At 44.4% G+C, this 19,709-nt stretch overlaps 1 protein-coding gene across 2 annotated transcripts; it reads right to left on the bottom strand.

Annotated features, from left to right (window-relative positions):
• Positions 1-677: 677 nt before the first annotated feature.
• Positions 678-19,358, bottom strand: GABRP (gamma-aminobutyric acid type A receptor subunit pi). 2 transcript variants are annotated; one of them, XM_072348084.1, is made up of 11 exons: positions 19,060-19,358; positions 17,698-17,829; positions 11,503-11,592; positions 10,726-10,838; positions 9,074-9,141; positions 8,424-8,641; positions 7,694-7,776; positions 5,437-5,574; positions 4,133-4,285; positions 3,458-3,651; positions 678-2,864 (listed from the first exon to the last, which is right to left on the bottom strand). In XM_072348084.1, exons 3-11 carry the CDS (start codon positions 11,556-11,558, stop codon positions 2,550-2,552), a joined length of 1,338 nt encoding a protein of 445 aa, XP_072204185.1. In that variant the 5' UTR covers positions 11,559-11,592; positions 17,698-17,829; positions 19,060-19,358; the 3' UTR covers positions 678-2,549. The 2 variants fall into 2 exon arrangements, with proteins under 2 accessions (XP_072204185.1, XP_072204186.1); XM_072348085.1 differs by lacking the exons at positions 17,698-17,829; positions 19,060-19,358 and having other exon boundaries at positions 11,503-11,637.
• Positions 19,359-19,709: the final 351 nt, after the last annotated feature.

The raw sequence follows: 19,709 nt of genomic DNA, 5'->3' as shown, positions 1-19,709 counted from the left end.
GAGATACTGCCGCAGTGGGGTCAGCCCTTAAATGAGGTCTTAGAGGAGGTGGAGTCAAGATCCATCCCTTCCAGGAGCACAGCTACATCACTCTCACCTGTGCTCCCACAGCTGACCCAACACTTGCCTCAGCTGATTAATCAGAGGTTCAGGCTGTGATTACCTATTTCACATACAGAAGTCCATTACTAGTAGTAAAAACGATCTATAAGAGCAAATAAAGCAGGAACCCATACTTTCTGTACGCTGAGGGTTTGTTTTCTTTTGAAGTTAGATGTTTCCTTTGTCTACTCCAGTAGCTCCTTGGCAGTATTTTCATATGGTACTGGAAAAAACCCCTTCCCTTACCATTGTCTCTCTCTCCCTCCATGCAGTTACAGCATCAGCAGATAGAGCTGCCTTTCACTAGGCTCAGTCTGTGAAGGACGCTTTGCTGCACAGTTGGGTAACTTAGAACCATTCCTGAGCAACCTCAAAGCTACGGAAAAATAAAGAAGTGAAATAAAAAAGCAGTGTCTATTGAAAGCAAGCACTGAGAGTGGCAGCTCAGGCACCTCATATGTCTTCTGCTATAACGTACAAAGGAATTCCTTTTGTTAACATTAATATTTGGCAGCTGTTACGGAGCGCACAAGGGCATTTTAGTTGGGTTTTAAAGAAAGAAACTGACACAGAAAGAAGGCAATGATTTTCTTTTTTATTTTTAATAGAGGATCTCTCTGGGGGTTTGTGTTCATATCACCAATATTCACTTTATTACATTTTATGGAATGGAGTTTAAATGCCAGTATATACAAGCCAACATTTCATTATTAGAGTTTGTGTTTATTCACTTGCCACCGTAAGTCTGTTCCCCTTTGTCTTTTTGTGCTGCTCTTTGTAAAATCTATGATTGATGAATATGTGGCTTAGATCCTTCCCAATATAGCGTGGTGAGGTGGTTCAATAAAAAGTTATTAAAGTAAAAAAAAAATAACAATAATCTATAGTTTCACATGCTTTGCCCACCTTCTATAGCAGGTCCCAGTAAGAGACTCCTGCACTAAGCAAACACTGCATGCATGAGACTGGAATATAAACTGCATGCTGAGAGACCTCGTTCAGCCCAAACTCCTGCTGTCTGGCAGCCTCTACAGGCAATTACTGTTTTGCCTACAAAACCGCAAGATGATGCCCTCAAAGCAATGAAAGTTGCATAAAGCAAAAAGGAGGGGGAGAAGTCTGCCATAAAAGCGTTGATTTTAAAATTGGGAAATGAAGACCCTTCTAATAGCCTGAAGATACACAGGACCAAGTGCCATTTGGTTCCCAAACAGTCAGCATTTGTTATAGAAATAAATATGAGCTACACCCTTCAGCTCTCAGTCCTGCTAGTTGCCGTGTAAGTAAAGTCAACCAGCAGTTTCCATGGCTTGCTTAGGATATGAATTTCTGCAGAAACTAAGACTTCTTCAGACTTGAATAGAAAGGAAAAAGCTGATTTGGATCATTGTGCCTTTATCCCCACTCATGGATTTTTCACCTAACAGAGCTGCTGACTCACCACAGCTGCAGAACCATATGTAAGGAGGGACAGCAAGTTCGCCCCTCTTGCACGAGCAGCAAGAAACAAGGGCTACTTATTACAATGAAAGCTGAAGGCACTCTCCAGGGTGAAGAACAATCTATTTGTGAGGAAGACAAGGAAGGGAGTGAAGTCAGCTCAACTGCAGCACAACAGTAAGCAGCCCAACAGGAAGAGCATGAGATGTGTTATAAAAGGCTTTTGTTGCCCATAGACTCTGGTACCCAAAACTCTGGGGGGGAGGAAAGAAAAGCAGAAACAAATAACAACAACAACACACCTCTACAAATGAACAGCCCATCCATCTGTCTCAAGGATGGGTAACTTCAACAAATGAGGATTACCTCACCGAGTCTGCCAGGTATTAAAAACAGCAATGCTAACAACTTTGCTGCTACCAGCATCTCTGAAATCACTGCTCTGGCACTGCATCGCTCCTGGGACAGGGAAGTGCCGTGCATGGGAGCCATTCCTCTGCACACAGCACACTGCTGCCTTTGGGTTCACTTGTTTGAACAGAGGAGCTATTGAGATGGCGGTCACAGTCCCTCTGTTACTGTTATCTTCGGCAAACACAGAAGAACAGCTATAATCATACATCCTCAGAGAGATCTAAACAACAAGGTTCCAATCCACCTCAGGTTATCAGGATAATTTTGCTACCTCTAGTAATCTGTGGACTGCCACGTGCAGTCCTATGTATCCATCACTGGCCAGAAAGGCTGGCTGCTGCAATAAAGAGCCTTTAACCAGCCAAGAGCCCAGCAAAACCACTCGGCTGAACAAGCAGGTGTCCAGAGTCATTGTTGCTAATGCTGAAGCATAAAGACTTTGTATCTCACATACTCCACCCACTCTTTTGCTCCAGACCTCAGGAAACACACAACATTTTGTCTATGCTGGATTCACTGAGGTTAGATACCTAGATGAGCATTGGCAGGATTCCTTTCCCACTGAAGTAAGAGAATACAAAAACCCATTCCTGCTAAAAATATAAATAATACGCCCAATAAAACACATTGACCAGCATAAAAAACAATGGAAAAAGCAACTTGGAGTAGTGGTCCACATTGCTGGGGTTCTGAATTGTGAAATAACTGATAATCCTGTACATTTTGTTTCTCAAGAAGCATTTGATTTTCTCATGAGTTTTCATGGTCAAGTCACTGCAGTTAATATTATCACTGGAAATCTCAATGCCTGTAAAACTAATTTGCTGCTTATAGCTGGTGATGGAGCTGCTGAGGATGCTAGTGATGTTGATTTCTTCCATTTCTTTAGTAAGTTCATTTGCAGGCCCCTAAGAAACAAGAGTATACATACCAGTTATACCACAGTTGTAAGGTTTGTCTTCTACAGAGGAAAAGTATTTGATCAATAAGGAGACCTTAGGGAGAAAGATGCAAACACACAGCTTCATATATGCTCATTGAAAACCCCAATATTCAAAGCTAATTGCAAAAGTGCTGGGAGTCCCAGAGATGTGTGTCCTTCCACTGCTTTATTTCTAGACAGTTTTAGCTCTTTAGAGAAATCTAATTCTTGATATCGCTGAACAACCCAATGTCCATCTTCTACAAGACCTAATGGGCCGGATGTGGCAATCTGTCTCTCTTCACTTCTACACAATAAATAGCTGGAGAAGTCACCAGGGATGTGGGACAGCTCTTTCATTTCTGTTAGGATTTGCACCCTTGATGACCACTGGGCTATTGTCATACGTGAACATTTAATTTCTTCCACTAAAGCAGATTGCTTTGAGCAATTCACTCTAGGTCTAGGAGAAGCAGCTGTGAGCTGTACCCATAGCAAGAAGAACAGTCTATGCAGTTAATAAAAGACTAATTATTGTTCATCTGAGATCACGATTTGTTATGGTAGATCAGGCTTTACCTCTCGAGGTGTTTTAGCTGCATGTTTTTGTGATGAGCTGTAGTGAGCAACTGCGTATTCCACAAGGGCACCAAAGATGAAGGTGAAGCAGATGCCAAGGTAAACATCGATGGCCTTAATAAAGCAGTTGGTTTTTGAAAGTGAACTTCGTGAGCCAATCATCAGAGTTGTCATGGAAAGCACAGTTGTTACTCCTAGGAAAACAGAAAAGGAAAGACCTTCTCATATAGACACTTAGGAAAAGGCTTGGCCTATCTTCTATCCATGTACCCAGTAGTGGGAGCAGTGTCACTCTGCTTCTATGCAAAGACAACACATCTTCTCTTAGCAGATCCAAATCATCTGTCAGCTGAGCTGCTGGTGTAGCACCAGCTACCAGCTCCACAGACATTCTCTCTGCTTTTAACAACTTGGCTCTGATAGGTTCTTTGCTTTTACTTTCCATTCTTTCAATTAATAATAATTAAAAAAAAATAAAAATACAAAAACTTCTCTCCACCAAAGCTCATTAAGGAGAATGTGTGTGCTGCTCTTTGCTGTAAACCTACTAGGAGCCAGCAAAGGAAGAATGTGAGCAGACCATTGAAGCAGAGAGCTCAAGAATATGACCATCTACCCAACCATCAGAGTCACTCCTTGCCTGCTGAAATCACCCTTTCTCAGGTAGCAACTCACCAATGCAGGTTCTTGCAGGCACTGAATCCAGCGTGATCCAAAAAGAAACCCAGGACAACATAACAAGCAGAGTAGATGGCACATAGGTCTCCAAAATGAAGTAAAGGACATTTCTTCTCAGCTCAAACTGCAGTATCAGTCGTGGGTAACTGCCTGTTCACAAAAGGAAGAAACACAGTGATCATGAGATTTCTAAGGACCTTCAGCCTGAAATGGGGACTCCCCAGCACCATTTGGTGGAGCCTCACTGAACTCATGGGAGATGCTTTGCTTACAGAAGCTTGACTTCTTGCTTCCAAGATGTTTCTTGTCTAACATATCCTAGACAAAAGGACATGTACACACAATGTGTGGTTTGCAGTGGGGCTCCTAAACTTAATCCGCAGTGGAAATATTTTATTCCAGCGTCCAAACTCAAAGTGCAGAAAGGCCAGGGCTTTTTTCTATCCTCCTTTTCAGCACAGCATATTTTATTCCCAAGAACTACTGTGACGGGGCAAATTCATTCTTATCTGATGGCTGAGAAATTGAACAAAAGATCTTCTTTTGATTTCAGCATGCTTTGGTTCGTGTCCCAGAGCATCCCATTATCTTATCATCACAGGGATTTACATCCCCTTTATTCATTAGTAATTTGTGATCTTTGCTAACTGTGTCTTTTTGCACTCAAAAAAAAAGAAGTCCATTTTTTGTTTTACAAATCAGTTTGTCTTTACACTGATGTAAGGATTTGGGGGCTGGGCTGTAAGGGTTTTCAGGAGATCTTTCTGCTGTTTAAACAATAGTTCCCTTTGAAGTGTGGAAACAAAAAACATGTTGTTCTTTGGCTGATTACACTATAGTAAACAGAAAAAAACCCCCATGGTTTTTAAAACCTGGCCATTCTGAGGAAAATTTGCCCCTTTCCTTAATATCGGAGTGAACAGAAGAATATTTACACTGAGAATCAAAACGACATCGAGTTGTCTGATGCACAGAGGGCTCTAAATCCATCAAAGCAATGGAATTGTCCATTAGGAAGCAAGTACTCATTTAAAGGGTTTAATTCAGGTGTCTGTGGAGGAAGACGCTGAGAATTTAAAGAAAATTGATTAAGTGAAATGTAGGATATTAAAAGATTCATCTTTCCATCTTACAGAATATCCTGACTGCAATGAACTGGATTTCACTTTCTTCCCATCTCTTTGTACAATTAAGTTTTGCTTGAGGCTTTGTTTGAGGCTTCTTGAGTCAAACTGCATTAGTCTGCAGATGAGAGGGGAGATACTCGGGGCTTTTCTTGCTTTTCTCCTTCACTGCTTTACCTGTTTCCTGCTGTGACTTTGAGATGAGCGTGTAGTAACGTTCCACTGTGTACTGAGAGAGCCGCAACTTTTCTATGCCATGGACAGAGTCATTTCCTCTCAACCATGTGAAGATGACATCATTTTCATCATATCCCCCTACAAAGAACAAAGGATTACTGCAGTCACACAATGAATGCCCAGCTGTTTTTCTGCCTTCCCCTTTGGGTGGGAGCAGAAACGTCACCTACACACTGTAGGCTGTGCAAAGATCCTCTAACTGCATCAGCCATTGGTGGAAGCTGGCTCGTTCTTCTGCTTGTGTGTTTTCAGTCTGCTGGTTCTGATTTGACTTAGGAACATGTACCATCGTGAGTATGGTATGAAAGACTGCAGAGAACCCGTTTCAGACATCTTCATTGTGTATTTTAATTTTAAACTAAGATAATTTAACGTTTGTGGCATCACCACATTGATGGCACACAGCAGGATTAAACTACTGCAGTGATCTCAAGCCTTGAGCATAGCCTCTCTGGTTATGTAAGGTGGGCAGAGGATTGCAATAGTTTAAAATAAAATAAAATAGAGTACAGGTTTCACCAAGCCCCCTAGCAGGTTGAAGAAGCACATTGCTCTGGCCCATCTATTCAGCTGCCTGGAGACTGTGGAGCTCAGCCTCCCATGCAGTTACAAACCAGGCTCTTCTGACTGTACGTGTGTTGCCCAGCTCTCTTCACAAATAAATGTATTTAGTTTAGGCAACACTGCTCCAAAACACTGGGATAGGTGAGATTAACAGTTCACATTCTTATCAGTACAGCCTACATGTGCTGGCTGCAGGGTTGCCTCCAGGAACGTAAGTGATGGCACAATGCTGTGTCAGGTTACTTCATCCCATAGTTCAGTCTAAGGGATAAAGCTCGTACTCAAGCATCAGCTAGCCATTCACTTCAATGTTTTTCACTTAATTTAGGAAGAAAGCCTTTCAATCTCACTGACTTGATTCTTTTATTAAGTGCCCTTCTGTGGGAAAACAAATAGGGATGCCTTTATACTGATAACGACCTGTTCATCCTCGTAGAAGGAATAAGCTACAGTCGCAGTTCTATTTTTACCTAATTGTGGTGATTTTTTGTTTGTTTTGTATTTTTATTAGACACAAATTAGCAGAGCTTGAGTGTGATGAACTCATCAATTAGGCGTCCAGGGCATGAATCCCTACATAGAATCATAAGCACGTGACTGTTCAAAATCTCTAAACAGCTTTATAAATTGTGATTACTAAGGAAAATTTTATAGTAAATGATAAAGTGTTGTTAATTCATCTGGCATGTTTAAATAGCATTATTTCTGGGCACTTATCCTAGTGAAACCTCCAGTGGGCAATGTGCATGTAATTTCATTGGAGTTATACAGCAACTGAGCATGATGTAGGACCCAATCATTTTTAAAGCAGACCCAAACAAGCTATGCTTTAGCAGAAGAGGGCAATCATTATTATTTCAGGAGCTATTCTTTGTAATAAAGTTAACCACGGTGAACTAATATGATTTTAATGTGAAAGTAATATGTGCTTCCTTAGGTGCTTCATGCTGCAGCCCCAGAAGTTTAATCTGGTCTTTTCAGCACTGAGATTTCAAGCATTTCTTTTTGTGACACAAAGTGGGAGGAAGTTGTTTGCTTGTTGCAGAGCTTCACAGGCACATAACAGCAGTTCTGCTCTTGCCGAGCTCCTGGGAAAAGCCCTGTAGTATCCCAGGTTCTCTTTGAGCATTGACCTGTTGTTAAGAGTTCTTAGCCAACTTTGCCACAGATGAACATTTAATTTAAGAGCAGAACTCACTGATGATTGCTTTCCTTGAGACCTGCAAGGCTGAGACTCCTGTTGATGAGGATCTCACCATCTCTATTACTGTAACAGGCAACCCTCGCAGAGAAGGCTGGGCAGGTTTGGGAGGTACAGCAGGTTTCAGAAGAAATGTGGGAAGTTGTGCAAAAAGGGACCACATTTGGAAAACCAGCAACTACTATTAAATTCTTTCTGCATAAAACTCAACAATTTAACCCTTGATAAGGATAGCATTTGTTACCACTTTTGTTTTAGTAGCACGGTGGCAAAAATCCTCTAATCTGTAGATTACAGTACAAACATTTGAAGAATAATGAAGTTGTTCTCTTTTGGACATTAATATTTGCTACTTTCGGAGGTTACTGTGTTAAATCCAAATATTTAAGATGCATATTCGGTATGAATCCAGCCAGGTTTTGTTATACTTACAGCTCTCTAACTGCAGTCTGCATGTCTGTGTGTCCATGGGATATTTTGACAGGTCCATGTTACAGGCAACAGTCGTAGTAATTCTGTGGGAGGAGAAAGAACTCCAAAAATCACCAAAAAAATCTATAGTGGAATATTTCTACTGTGTATTTCTACCCCTTGCCACCTGAGACACAGTAACTAACTGCACATACACACTGGCTTGCTTCAGTGCAGAGGGTGAGTGAGTCAGCTGCAAGTAAAGCTGCTGTAAGCTGAAGTCACTGGCAGTTACACTGAACTGGGAAGAGATCACAGCTAAGTGGCATCAGATAAGCAAATAATTTGATCACTGAATGGCTTAGATTGGAGTGGATCTTAAAGATCGTTTAAGTTCTGACCCTCCTGCCATAGGCAGTGTTGCCAGCCACTAGACCAGGCTGCCCAGGACCCCATCCGGCCTGGCCTTGAACACCTCCAGGGATGGGGCACTCACAGCCTTTCTGGGCAATACATTCCAGCACCTCACCACTCTGAGTTAAGAATTTGGTCCCCTCCATCTGCCCAATGGCAAAAGGGCATAGGGTCTACCACCATTAGAGGGGTGTATCACCCCAGTGCCTTTCACACAGGTATGGCAAGGAGTTGCTCCACCAGCATCTCCTGCTCACATTCCCTGATGCTCCCTTAACATAATCCTGGAAATCCGTTCTGAGCCATCATCATTCAGAGAAGCCAAAGGTTGCTTTACCTTAAGGCATACAAGATAGTGCCATTAGAGAACAATCTGATGAGGCGATTCCCCACGGTAACATCATGCAGGAAGGACCTTTTTGACTCCACAATGTACGTGTCTGGTACCCAGAGCAATTCCACTAGACGAGCATCCAGTGTGAAGCTCTTGTTGCCATGGAAGACTAAGCGGGGATCCGTCCAGCGCTGCCGCAAGTAGATGGTGGCTGTGTAATCCTGGCAAGAAGAAAAACCAGAGGATGCAGGTCCAGAACACCTGCATGGCATAAACTGTAGGCATACACCGCGTGTGACAAGGCACAATGCATTTGTTTAACCCATCGTAGCTTAGCTCCAAATGCAAGCAGTAGAACCAAGAGGTCGTCGTAGTTTTATTTGTGTTTCCCACATACATTCTAATGTGGATTTTCTGTTTTCATGCTATTTTATTTTATTTTTTGTCTCTTTTCACTATCAAGCCTGTATTTCCATGGCACCTGCAAAACCTGCAGCTACAGGAGAGACCAGTTCTCCTCACAACACTGAGGTCACTCACACGGTCACTCACAAAAAGCAAAGCAACCACAGTTTTGGTGCTGAACACAGAGTAACACATGAGAAGTCTCTCAGGCAGATTTTATTCTCTCTCATGTAAAATAATTCACTTACCATGTCACTCTCGGATATACTAGAGATGCTTGCAACGTCCAGGCTCATTGCAATTTGAACAGGTTCTCCTGCGGAGGGAAAGAAAAACATAGGAAAGCATTAGGCGCAGTTAAAACCTCTGTCCAGCACAGGCACTGCTTCCAGCTTCCCCAGCACACCGTGCTCTCTGAAACTACAGAAACCCAAAGGGCCAGCAGATACAAGTCCTGAATCCCGGCTGTCTACTTTCCATCATCAACTCTTGACATGCACCACCAGAGGGCAGCCGATGCACACGGATGGATGTCCTGCTCTGAGCAGGGCTTGGTGAGTTCCAGCACTGCCCTCTGCCCCCCTGGTAACACAGCAATGCCCTTCGTGGGACGTGCTCTAACTCCTTTCCTCATCTCTAAATCACATGTAGAAAAGTCTATAGGACACCTTCTAAATTGCTTGCTAGGCTAGAGGGTTTTGTGTCGTTGCTTGTTATTGTTCTTTTGTTTGGTTTTGAAATGTTCCAAATGCAAAAGATATGTCATTTGCATAAAATATGTATATATAAATATCTATATTTATATATTAATGTAGCTGTCATTTACATCCTTCCTTTATTATTAAACACCTGAACCCCAATAAAATGAGTGACTCAAGGGCAGATCAATGAGGACTTGGGTCCTCTAGAGGAGGTCAAACCTGACCCCAGGTTTGTGTCCCATCTGTGTCTCATGGCTTTAGTAGGCATAGTCTGGTATAATGTTTCTTATGTAATTTGGAAGCTTCTGCTGGCTTATGTGGCAGGCTCTAGTAGAGCTGTTCTGTTCCTGCATGAGACATTTTGAGCCTAACAAGCTGCTAAATACCATGATGGCCTGGAAACTTATCATGATGGTCAGAAAAAGGAAAAAACTCAAAGCTGCCAAGAGCAGAAAGTCATCTGCAGGAGCTGCAATGGAAAAACGTGCAACTTCTGGAGGAAGCTAATTTTTCTATTAGGCTTTGTTTTGGTAATGAGCACTGGAAGACAAGCAAAATTTATCAAAGCTTTCACAGTATTTTTGTAAGCTTTCATCAGTACTTTTCAGGTGCTGAATGTCATTCTGAAACCCTTTCCCTCCAAGCAGTTGCAACATACACCTAGGAGGTGGGAGACCTGACAACTGGCAACAGCCTCAGGTGAGTTCCTAAACAACTGACCGCCCCTCAGATGTTGTCACTCTGGAGCTTCACAAGGGTTCTAAAGGAGGTTTAGCTTTTGTCTCAGACCAAGGGGAACGCATGTGCCAGGAGCCAGTATTTCTGGAAAGGAGAAATTCCTCTATGCCCACACAGAAAATAAAGGAGAAAATCACATGGGTAAGGCTCTAAACGGAAACATACGTGAATACAGCAGAGTTTAATTACTGTCAGATCTTTGACAGAGATGTTGAAGTTTCTAAATTCCCTCATCTTCATAGATGGACTCATTCTCATGCCCCACATATGCACGTGTGCACAACACATTCAAGGCAACCCTGGATGCACAGCAAGAAGAGCAGCCTTGGCTGCTAGCTAATTTTAAAAGATCTCAACCTTTTAAGCTGGGGCATGCTATTGAAAGCTTAAAGCATGCTCACCACTCTTCATAAGCACTACACACTGTTCTTTGAACAGTGAAATGCACAGAGCCAACGTACCACCAAAGTAGGGCCTGAGGTATTTGTTGTATCCCATTGTGAGGTTCTCAAATCCAGGGAGGGATGCTGCGTCACTGCTACCCAAGCTGGATACTCGTCCCAGCGAGCATTTCCTAGGGACACAAATAATGTGTTGTTAAGTATGTGGTCAGGCATGCTGCTGGGCACATCAGGTGTGCAGCTGCATCCCCAGCTTGTACTCGGATAAGCAAACTACATAAATATAAGTGCATCATTGAAATAATGAGCACTTACTGACATTGCTTGCCTTGGCTGAATAACTGACACCTTAAAGAGGGAATACAGCAAACTGCCTGAACAAGTAACCTAAGGTTTGAAGTGCCTTAAGGACATTCTTAAAATGTCCCAGGCAAGTCAAGCAAGGTCAGTGTTATCATGAGACTTAATAATAGCCTGTAATCTCCCTCATCTCATTCCTCCTCATAAAATGTATATAAGGAACCTTTTTCCTCCTACATACAATAACCCAAGACAAACCTTGTGGCCCAACAGCTCCTCCTTCTTAATCCTCATTACCATAAACAAGCTTTCATCCTTATTTGTTAGCATCAGACAGCATCCCAACAGCGGCCAGAGTATGCCAAGAAGTGCATTACGTTTTGGGAACCTGTGCAGGTTGCTCCCCTCGCCTGACTCTTTAATGCACCCAACTTTGAGTGGGCTGTAAAACTGGAGGCGTAACTTCCTTTTGACCCACGTCACTTATGTTAATCATAACTCAGATGACCTGTAAAGCAAAACAAACGCTGCACTTGCCTTTGAGTTTGAAGGAAAAGACACAGACTGAAGAAGCAAAAATATCTGCAGAACATCTCGGGAGATTATTTCAGTATTTGCTCTGCTCTTCTGTGAAGGAAAAGGAGATGTTTGTGATTTAAGGAAAACTATTTGCTCAGGGACATGACTTAGCAGAGGGCTGTTAGAGTTAGGGTAGCATGGTTAGGTTGCGGTTAGGCTTGAAGTTGATGCTCAGAATGTCACCAAAGAAAAGACCTGATCAAATAGATAAATATTAAAGAATTTCCTAAAGATCTCTGAATCCATGTGAGATCCTTCCCATTTATGACAGTCAGCATCTTACACTTCCGTGCTCCACTAATCACCTACACAGAAACTCTGTAGCGTTATACTCCATTAGCTTGTACCTCAAACAGCCCATGCTATTAGTAGTAACATGGGCGAGTCACTCAGCATGCAGAACGGGATGAAATCATTCCACTTCAAATGGGTTTCGTTGACCTTTCTGGGAGTGGAACCAAATCTTGGATTCTGGCCTGGAACTCCCACAGCCTCGTGCTGGTGCCACAATAGGTGACTCTGTCCATGCTCTGCTCTGCATCCCTGCTGCCTGCCTGAAATGCTGCATCAACTGCACACCTTCATTGGGGGTATGGATAACTCTGCCATGCAACTGCATGCTCTCACAGCACGCTGCTGCTGGAGCAAGCTAATGAGGATGACACCAGCACAGCTGCCACAGGGACACTGCTGCTGGACCTTCACTAGTTTGAGCTAGAAATACAATACTGCTTGATCACTGCACTGTTTGAAGCACACCTCAATGTATCAGAGCTTTCCTACTGAGATAGATACAAGCTTTCCTCTCCATCATGCTGTCACAAACTGGGAATGGTTGTACAAATCATGAGTCCCTGAGCCCTGACTTGCACAGCTGTGAGTTCCAATTTAATGCCTTTCTTATCAGGCATGGCAATGAGCATGTCAACTTCAGACGTGGTTATTCCATAGTAACCCAAAGGTTGGGAATTTTCTGCTTGGGTTACATCCTTCCTGCAGTAGCTCACTAAGCCCAATGGAAACTGGGCCTTCTCAGCTAACTGTACAGCTCTGCTGCTGTGCTATGGAACAGTCGTGCTCCAGGCAGCTTCTGTCACCTGCTTTTTGTTGTTCTCTTGCCTTAAGTGGTTATCAGCAACCACAGACAGGTAAACAGGTGACTTCATCGTACCCACAGAAATGTCAAGAACTTCCGTGAACTTTTGCTATTGTTAAAAAGTGCATTCTTTCCATCCACGCCACTGTCATTACATCACATGAAAAATGCCCTCAGTTCTAGAAACAGCAGCACTGCCGAGGGCCTCGCTGAGGCTGCAGCACAGACCCTGCTTGTTTGAGGCAGCCCTTGCTGTGCTTCAATGTGAGGCAGAGCTCGGTGCTGCATGGGACCAGCCCTTGTGTATGGACCAGATCACACAGTGCGGATGGGCAGGAGCTGCACCAAATGGCAGCTGTGCCAAGGGGCTGGCTACACTACAGCATGATTTATAGACACCATTCTGTGTGCTAGCACTTGGAGTGCCACAGACGTTTATATGCACTGATCTCATAGACAGGACTGTTAGTTTACAGCAGTATGAGAGCAGGAAAAACTGTCCTATTACTTACATGTTACCATACACTGCAGGTCTGGTTCTTGTCTTATTCATTCCAATGAAAGACAGAGGCAACTCCAAGACACAAGAAATGTTAAAATAAAATCAGGTTCATTCCTTATGTAAGAGTGTTAAAGCCATGCCCAGGTAACGCATTTATGTCTTTGAGATGCTCTGATCCTTCAAGCTGCTGTGGGAAGTGGCAGCCAGCGTTCACATCTGCCCACCCAGCACACAGGTCTGCCTGCAGTTTGCAGGGCAGTCCTTCAAATACATGCAGGAAACCTTAAGTTATATAAGAATGAAGTTTACTGAGGTTTACTTACGTGAAATAAATTCTTCCTCCAGAACATCAAGCTTGGATTCCGTTTGGTCACTTCATTTACTCTAAACAAACTCCACATCTATCAAATTTGTTTTATACAGAAATTTAAGTCACAGCAGGCACATTTTTTCTCCTGCACTGGATATATCTTAACTCTAGGCTGCAACGTAAACTTGCCTGCAATTTCCTATCTCCTATAGCTGCAGATCCATGAGCTCACAGCTGCCCGGGCTCCATCACGTTGGGGACTTAGTGCCAAGCACTGGTTTCATTCATTCAGTAAACTGCCCCTCACTGCAGACAGGGCTCCAGGGCTGGGTGCAAGAAGCTCATCTTCCCTCCTAACAGGCACAGAGATCACCAGCCAAGCAACATTGCTTTCTATGATTTTGCTCTCAACTTGCCAGCCCTGTAATTGTAACCCTATATATACAGTCCCTCCCACCTCAGCAGTTCTGCTCACTTAGTCTCCTCCATTGTGTATGTGCAGGTATTTTATGTGAGACTTAATCATTCTTGTTCACATCAGCCAAGACAAGCATGCATGACATTAACTCCCTCATGGGACACGAAATGGTGCACCCTTCCAGACCATCTATGTCCAGAAATGGATCAAGGCTGTAGGATCTTCTTACATTAAAAGCAATTAAAGCAGAGGTGGTTTACTGAGAGGCATTACTGAGTACTCTGCTCAGTCCTGAGTATGACAGATGAGGAATTGGGGGGGAAATGGGGGAAAGGAAGAAAGGTAATTATTATGGAAAGATTCACATGTGAGGAGAATTTGAAAATAATGAGATTATGTCATTTCAACAAGAAAGGAATTAGAGGGACATTAAAAGAAAATCAGCAAATAGAGAAAATAAATCAGACCCTTTGCTTCTGGTTATTCTCACAACGTATAAATACATAAACTAAAAGAGGGGAGATTTAGACTGGATGTAAAGGAAGAAGCACAGGGTGCCCAGAGATGAGGTGGATGCCCCGTCCTTGGAGACACTCAAGGCTGGGCTGGAAGGAGCTCTGAGCACCTGATCAAGTGCAGGTGTCCCTGATGAGATGACCTTTAAAGGCCTCTTCCAACTCAAATGATTCTATCTATGATTCCTTATCTGAGTGAGGGCAGAGCCAACTTACCAGAGGGCTGCAGCCACAGTGAGCACCTCATTTCCCCTTCCAAGGGATTCAAAACCACCAAGTAAATAAAAACACGAAATATGAAATAAGAAACGTGTGGATGTGCTGTTTAATCCTGGGTCTGCTTTGCTCTGTCATCACTGACAGCCGGGTCAAGGGGAAGGTTTCCCTGACAGAGGTTTGTTGGCTGGGCTCCATCGCAGCGCTGCGTGCTGCGCCTCTTGAAGCGTGCAGTGCAGGCTGCACATAGGGCAATTAAGCAACAAATGCGATGCAGTCGAGCAGTAGCTACGTGCCCTGGCCCATCCCTCCAGCAGGGACTCATTGACCTCCCAAAGGATGAAAGGAGCAAGAGAAAGGATCACTTCATTATTCCTGCATCCTTACTAGGCTTCTGCCTTCCAGGAGCAGGTCACTGTGTGCTGAGATGGGCAGAACCTTGTTGGGTGGAAGGACCCAGTGGGCAATGGAGGGAGCCTGTGAATCAGGGGCTTGATAACACACTGATGGATGAGCACATAGGAAAAATACCAGCTGGAGCCCAAGGAGCGGGGATCCACTATTCATCTTAAGGATATCTCAGTCTGAATTTCAGTAGGACAGTGAGATACTCTTGGGCCTGCAGAGCTCACTGTGTGAAATACCTGGGCCACGAGTTGAACTGAACACAGTGATGCCACAAAGAACACTGGATGTGAAACCAAGACCCTTACGTGCTGAGCACCTTTGGCTTTGCTTCACCTGCACATGCAGTGTGTGCCAGTTGCTGCTGGGAGCACAGCATCCAGCAGCTGTATGCTCTACTCAGTCCCCTCTGTGTGGGGTACAGCTTAACTGCAGGCCATCACTGGGACGGCGCTCATCAGTAACTGCTCTGCTTCCCCCCAGAGATGTGGATCAATTGGCAGATATTATAATCCCTTCAAATATTAATGCCCTATCAGGGAGACAATTTCACTGGGCCCAGAGACTCTTCCATTATTAGAAATTATGCCCCAGCCTTAAATAAATTAACTCAATAAATGTCTTACCATGAATACAAATTCCTGCTTAGGGCCTGCAAATAAAATGATTTAGAGCTGTTCTCGGAGGAAAGATGAGGTGCTTAAACTTGCAAAAGAAGAAGAGCCACCACATTCATCGGTCTTTTGTTCTAAATTGACTTCTCCTCCTAAACCGACGACATTCCTCTCAGAAGGGAGGGCAAAGGTTTGGGAAAATTAAGTGGTGACATTTTCTTACGCTGTGCTTTATGGTTTCGGCACTGAAGCGCACAGATGGGCCCCCAGCTCCAAGGGCAGCCCTGACACTCAGCATCCATCCATGTCCCCAGGGCTGAAGGGAACCTCTCTGCCCATCCTGGGGCTGTGTGTGCCCACAGCTGGGAGGACCCTGCCCAGTTGCTCTGTGCAAGCCTCAGCCTGCAGCCCCCACAGCCACAGTTCACATAGTGCCCACTAACAACCTCTGCAGTTAATGAAGCCTCAGCAGGTGGTTGCAATTTCAACAAGTGATGAGGCGCATCCAGACCCATTCATCATCCCAGGCCTCCCGTCAAAGCATTTGCCCTTTTCATATTGATGAATTGAATGTGGCAATGTGAAAGCCACGCTGTCACGTTTCATTAGAGCTGTACTTTGCACCCAGTAGTTCGAGACAACTTCCACAGCTCTGCACTTTTACCAGTCTGAGTGTGAGATCACCAACCAGCAGCAGAGGAGCACCTCGGCTGGCCCTGAGACACGCAAACATCACCTGCATTTCTGGCTGTGGATTTTCATAGAAGCTTCATTCACCAACACACTGCCCCTTCCTGGTCACAAATGTACACTACAAAAACATCTCTTCAGAAACTGATTTTCTCCTTTGCTCTATTGGCACTGCAGCCCTGGGCAGCTCAGAATCCAGCATACACGCCACATCCTAAGACAAAGCAGTAAATGGATGCAACCTGCAGATAACAATCAACAGAACGATCCCCCCCGTGCAATATTTCTGTCTTTTTCTGAGCTCAGGTATCAGTTTGATGAGACTCTGGTTTCTGATAACCAAACACTGTTGTTTCCTGGTTAAGAGCTCACGTGGCTGCTTCTTGGTCCTGGCTTAACAAGAGCAGAGCACCTCTTGTAGACGGATGCGTTTCCTACTTCTGAATTCATACATACTAAAAATACATGAAAAGCTCAGTCCCACCCTGCAAGGCACACAAGAAAGATGCAAGCTTAGATGAAAAAATAGCCACGTTCCACTTGAGTGAATCAAAGATTTGTGAAAGAGACCACAGGTTCAACCTCCTTTTGTCTCAGATAAAGAGAAATTCCACCAGAAGCCAACCTCGGAGCCATTTCACACACAGGAAATTCTATAAGAGGATCAAAGAGATCACCTTGGCAGCAGCCTTCTCCTGAGATTTTCCTTTTCACTGCATTGACTTTACATCTGCACCTCTTGCATTCCCACCTGATGCAGTGGTGCAGTGCTGTGCTGGTGGCAGGAACCACTCCCCAGCAGCAGAACATGCTGCAGCTTCTACCTGCAGCAGCTGAAATTGCTTCTTAACACCCTTGATGCTTTGGATAAATGCAACCCCTGCTTAGAGAAGTGAGAAACTGAGACAAAGGGAAGCTTTTGGGAGAGGCATGCAGACTATTCCCTCCCTCACCAAGTGCCCCTAACCCAGCACTGGGTGCTCACTGCTGTACCTGTGCTACCATGGAGCCCTCAAGCATCCACCAGGATCCACAGACACCACCATGGCTCACAAGTTGCTTCCAGATCAGAAACCTCTGTGAGTCTTTTCCCTGCGAAGCTGCAGATGCCTCCAAGTGTGGGATGTGCCACGGGACAGCCCACGTGGGATACCATCAGGGAACAGTGCTGGGTAAAACAGCACAGTCCTGCATTACGTTTAGGACCTGTTATCTTAAGAGCTATCTCTGGAGTAACAACGTGTCTCAAAGCAACACGGCAAAAAGCATGATCAGAGCACCAACTGCTCAGCTCTGTGTTGGGCCCCACAGGGTCACAGTGGCTGGGTGGGCAGTCACCCCCCTCCAGGCCCCTCCTACCACCTCCCACATCCCTCCATCCCCACACCTGTGGTTCTGGCTCTGTCTCCACATGGGCCAGGCTCTGCTCCACAGCAATGCAGCTGGTAGGGATCCTCCTGAAGCTGGCCAGTTCTCTGGGAGATTATTCCTTAATAGGCTGATCCATGCTAGCAGGGAACTGAGGGAGGGAGGAATACATTATCAGCTCTGATCTGGCATTATGATCTGTTTTCTGCTTTGGTTCTGCCTCCCAAAAGCAGAATTAATTGCTAGGCTAGAACATGTAGATAAATCAGTTGGTTTTATTTATATAAATCCATTACCACTACTTTGTGCGCACCCACTATGACAAGAGGTGATGGTCAAACTCCTTCCCCAACCACCTGGAGGTGCAAACAGGGATGGGCAGTGCAGCCATGGCTATGCCCTGGTGTCAACACTGCTGCCCCATTCCAGCATTTAAGATAACTGCCAAGTCAGAGCCATTGCATAACTTATCTCTCTAGCTTTTCTAAAATAGGGGCTTGAGAGGGTAGAGAGAAAGCAGAAAACCATGTGAAGTAACAAATGTCACTTTATACCATGGGCATATTTACAACAAACTCTGACTTGACAACGGTGTCTACAGCAACAATAAAAAATAAAACACTGAACAGTAAGCAGTCCACTCTGCGTGGGTGAAAGCATAAAGCAAGCCATGAACTTGCAGCCAGCCTCCCCTGGCTGCACAGGCAGCCCCATGGGCTGGACTTTGACCTGGTCCCAGTCTGCAGTGCAGGTCGCTGATGACTGATGGCTGAGGTGTCACCAGGGATGCCTAAGTGCCAGCAGTGATGCTCCCATCCTCCCCTTTGCCACCAGTCTGATGCCAGCAGAGCAGGGTGTACCAGCACCAGCAGCACAGAGCTATCCTCCCCCCAATGATCCTGTCTTATTCCTGTGCATTTTCTTAACTTCATCTTAAAGATCAGTGTAACCTCTTGGCAGATACCAGAATGATTGTGGAAACAGACAACTGCACACCCAGTGTCAAGCACATAACATTCGGTTATTATCTCAAATTAATGCACAATGGTGCCTTAATCTTTGGCTTAAAAGATTATAAAACTTACATGGTATGGTGCCATACCTTTCTCCTCCCTAACTTTTATAATACATACCTGGCCCATAACAAGTGCCTCCAGTACCAAAAGATGGGCAGGTGCTTTAGCTGGCACTAACAGTAGGATCTGGTGGGAAGCACTGCTTATTTTTCCTTGTGTAGGTTGAAATACGCTGAGACAACAGATCAGATCAAGATGTGCTTAACTAGATAGGCTGCTTTCTGGTTTGTACATCCACAAGATGTTCTCCTCCTTGGGCAACCTGTTCCAGTGCATCACCACCGTATGTGTCTTACATGTCTTACCTGAGGCTTGTGTTCTGCTACAGCTCCAGTCCCAGCCCCACAAGTGCTCAGCCACCACGTCCTCTTCAGCACAAAGCCATGTGAGTACACACTTGTCAGCTGCATCAGGCCCAGGAGTGGAAGTGCTTGGTGCCTCCCTGGAAAGGACATCTCTGAAAGGCTTAATCATACAGCATTTGAATGATCTCTAAGACCAGTTTTCAAGGACCAAGTATTTTCTGCTTTGGGGAGAAACAAAGCAAGGTGGAAAAATCTCTGATGTTTATATGGCTTAATTCTATATTTCACTTACAAAGTAGTTGCAGTAGGTTTGCCAGGAGACAGGCAGCTTTCATTGCTTAGAATGGACAGGGCTTCACAGTCTCAAAAACACCTCAGCAATAGGCAATGCAGAACAGAAACTTATCTGTGTATCCCAACTGTTAGAAGGTATCAAGCAGAGCTTTTTTGTCTTTATCAGCATAACGCAGTGGGGACAGTGTAAAAGGATAACTGTTGTTACACAACGAATGAGGAAACACTGCTTTATCCAACTTAGTGCAGCCCAGCGTGAAACATTAACTTTGCTCTGAGTTACGGCAGGATCTGAAGCAGCCTGAAAAAAAAAAAAATGCAGGTTTGAAACTGTTTTGGGGGGATTAAAAATAATA

This window comes from Excalfactoria chinensis, chromosome 13, assembly GCF_039878825.1.
Source record: "Excalfactoria chinensis isolate bCotChi1 chromosome 13, bCotChi1.hap2, whole genome shotgun sequence".
NCBI lineage: Eukaryota > Metazoa > Chordata > Aves > Galliformes > Phasianidae > Excalfactoria > Excalfactoria chinensis.
Note: the sequence above shows the minus strand (reverse complement) of the source record. Positions and strands in the feature narration are given on the sequence as shown.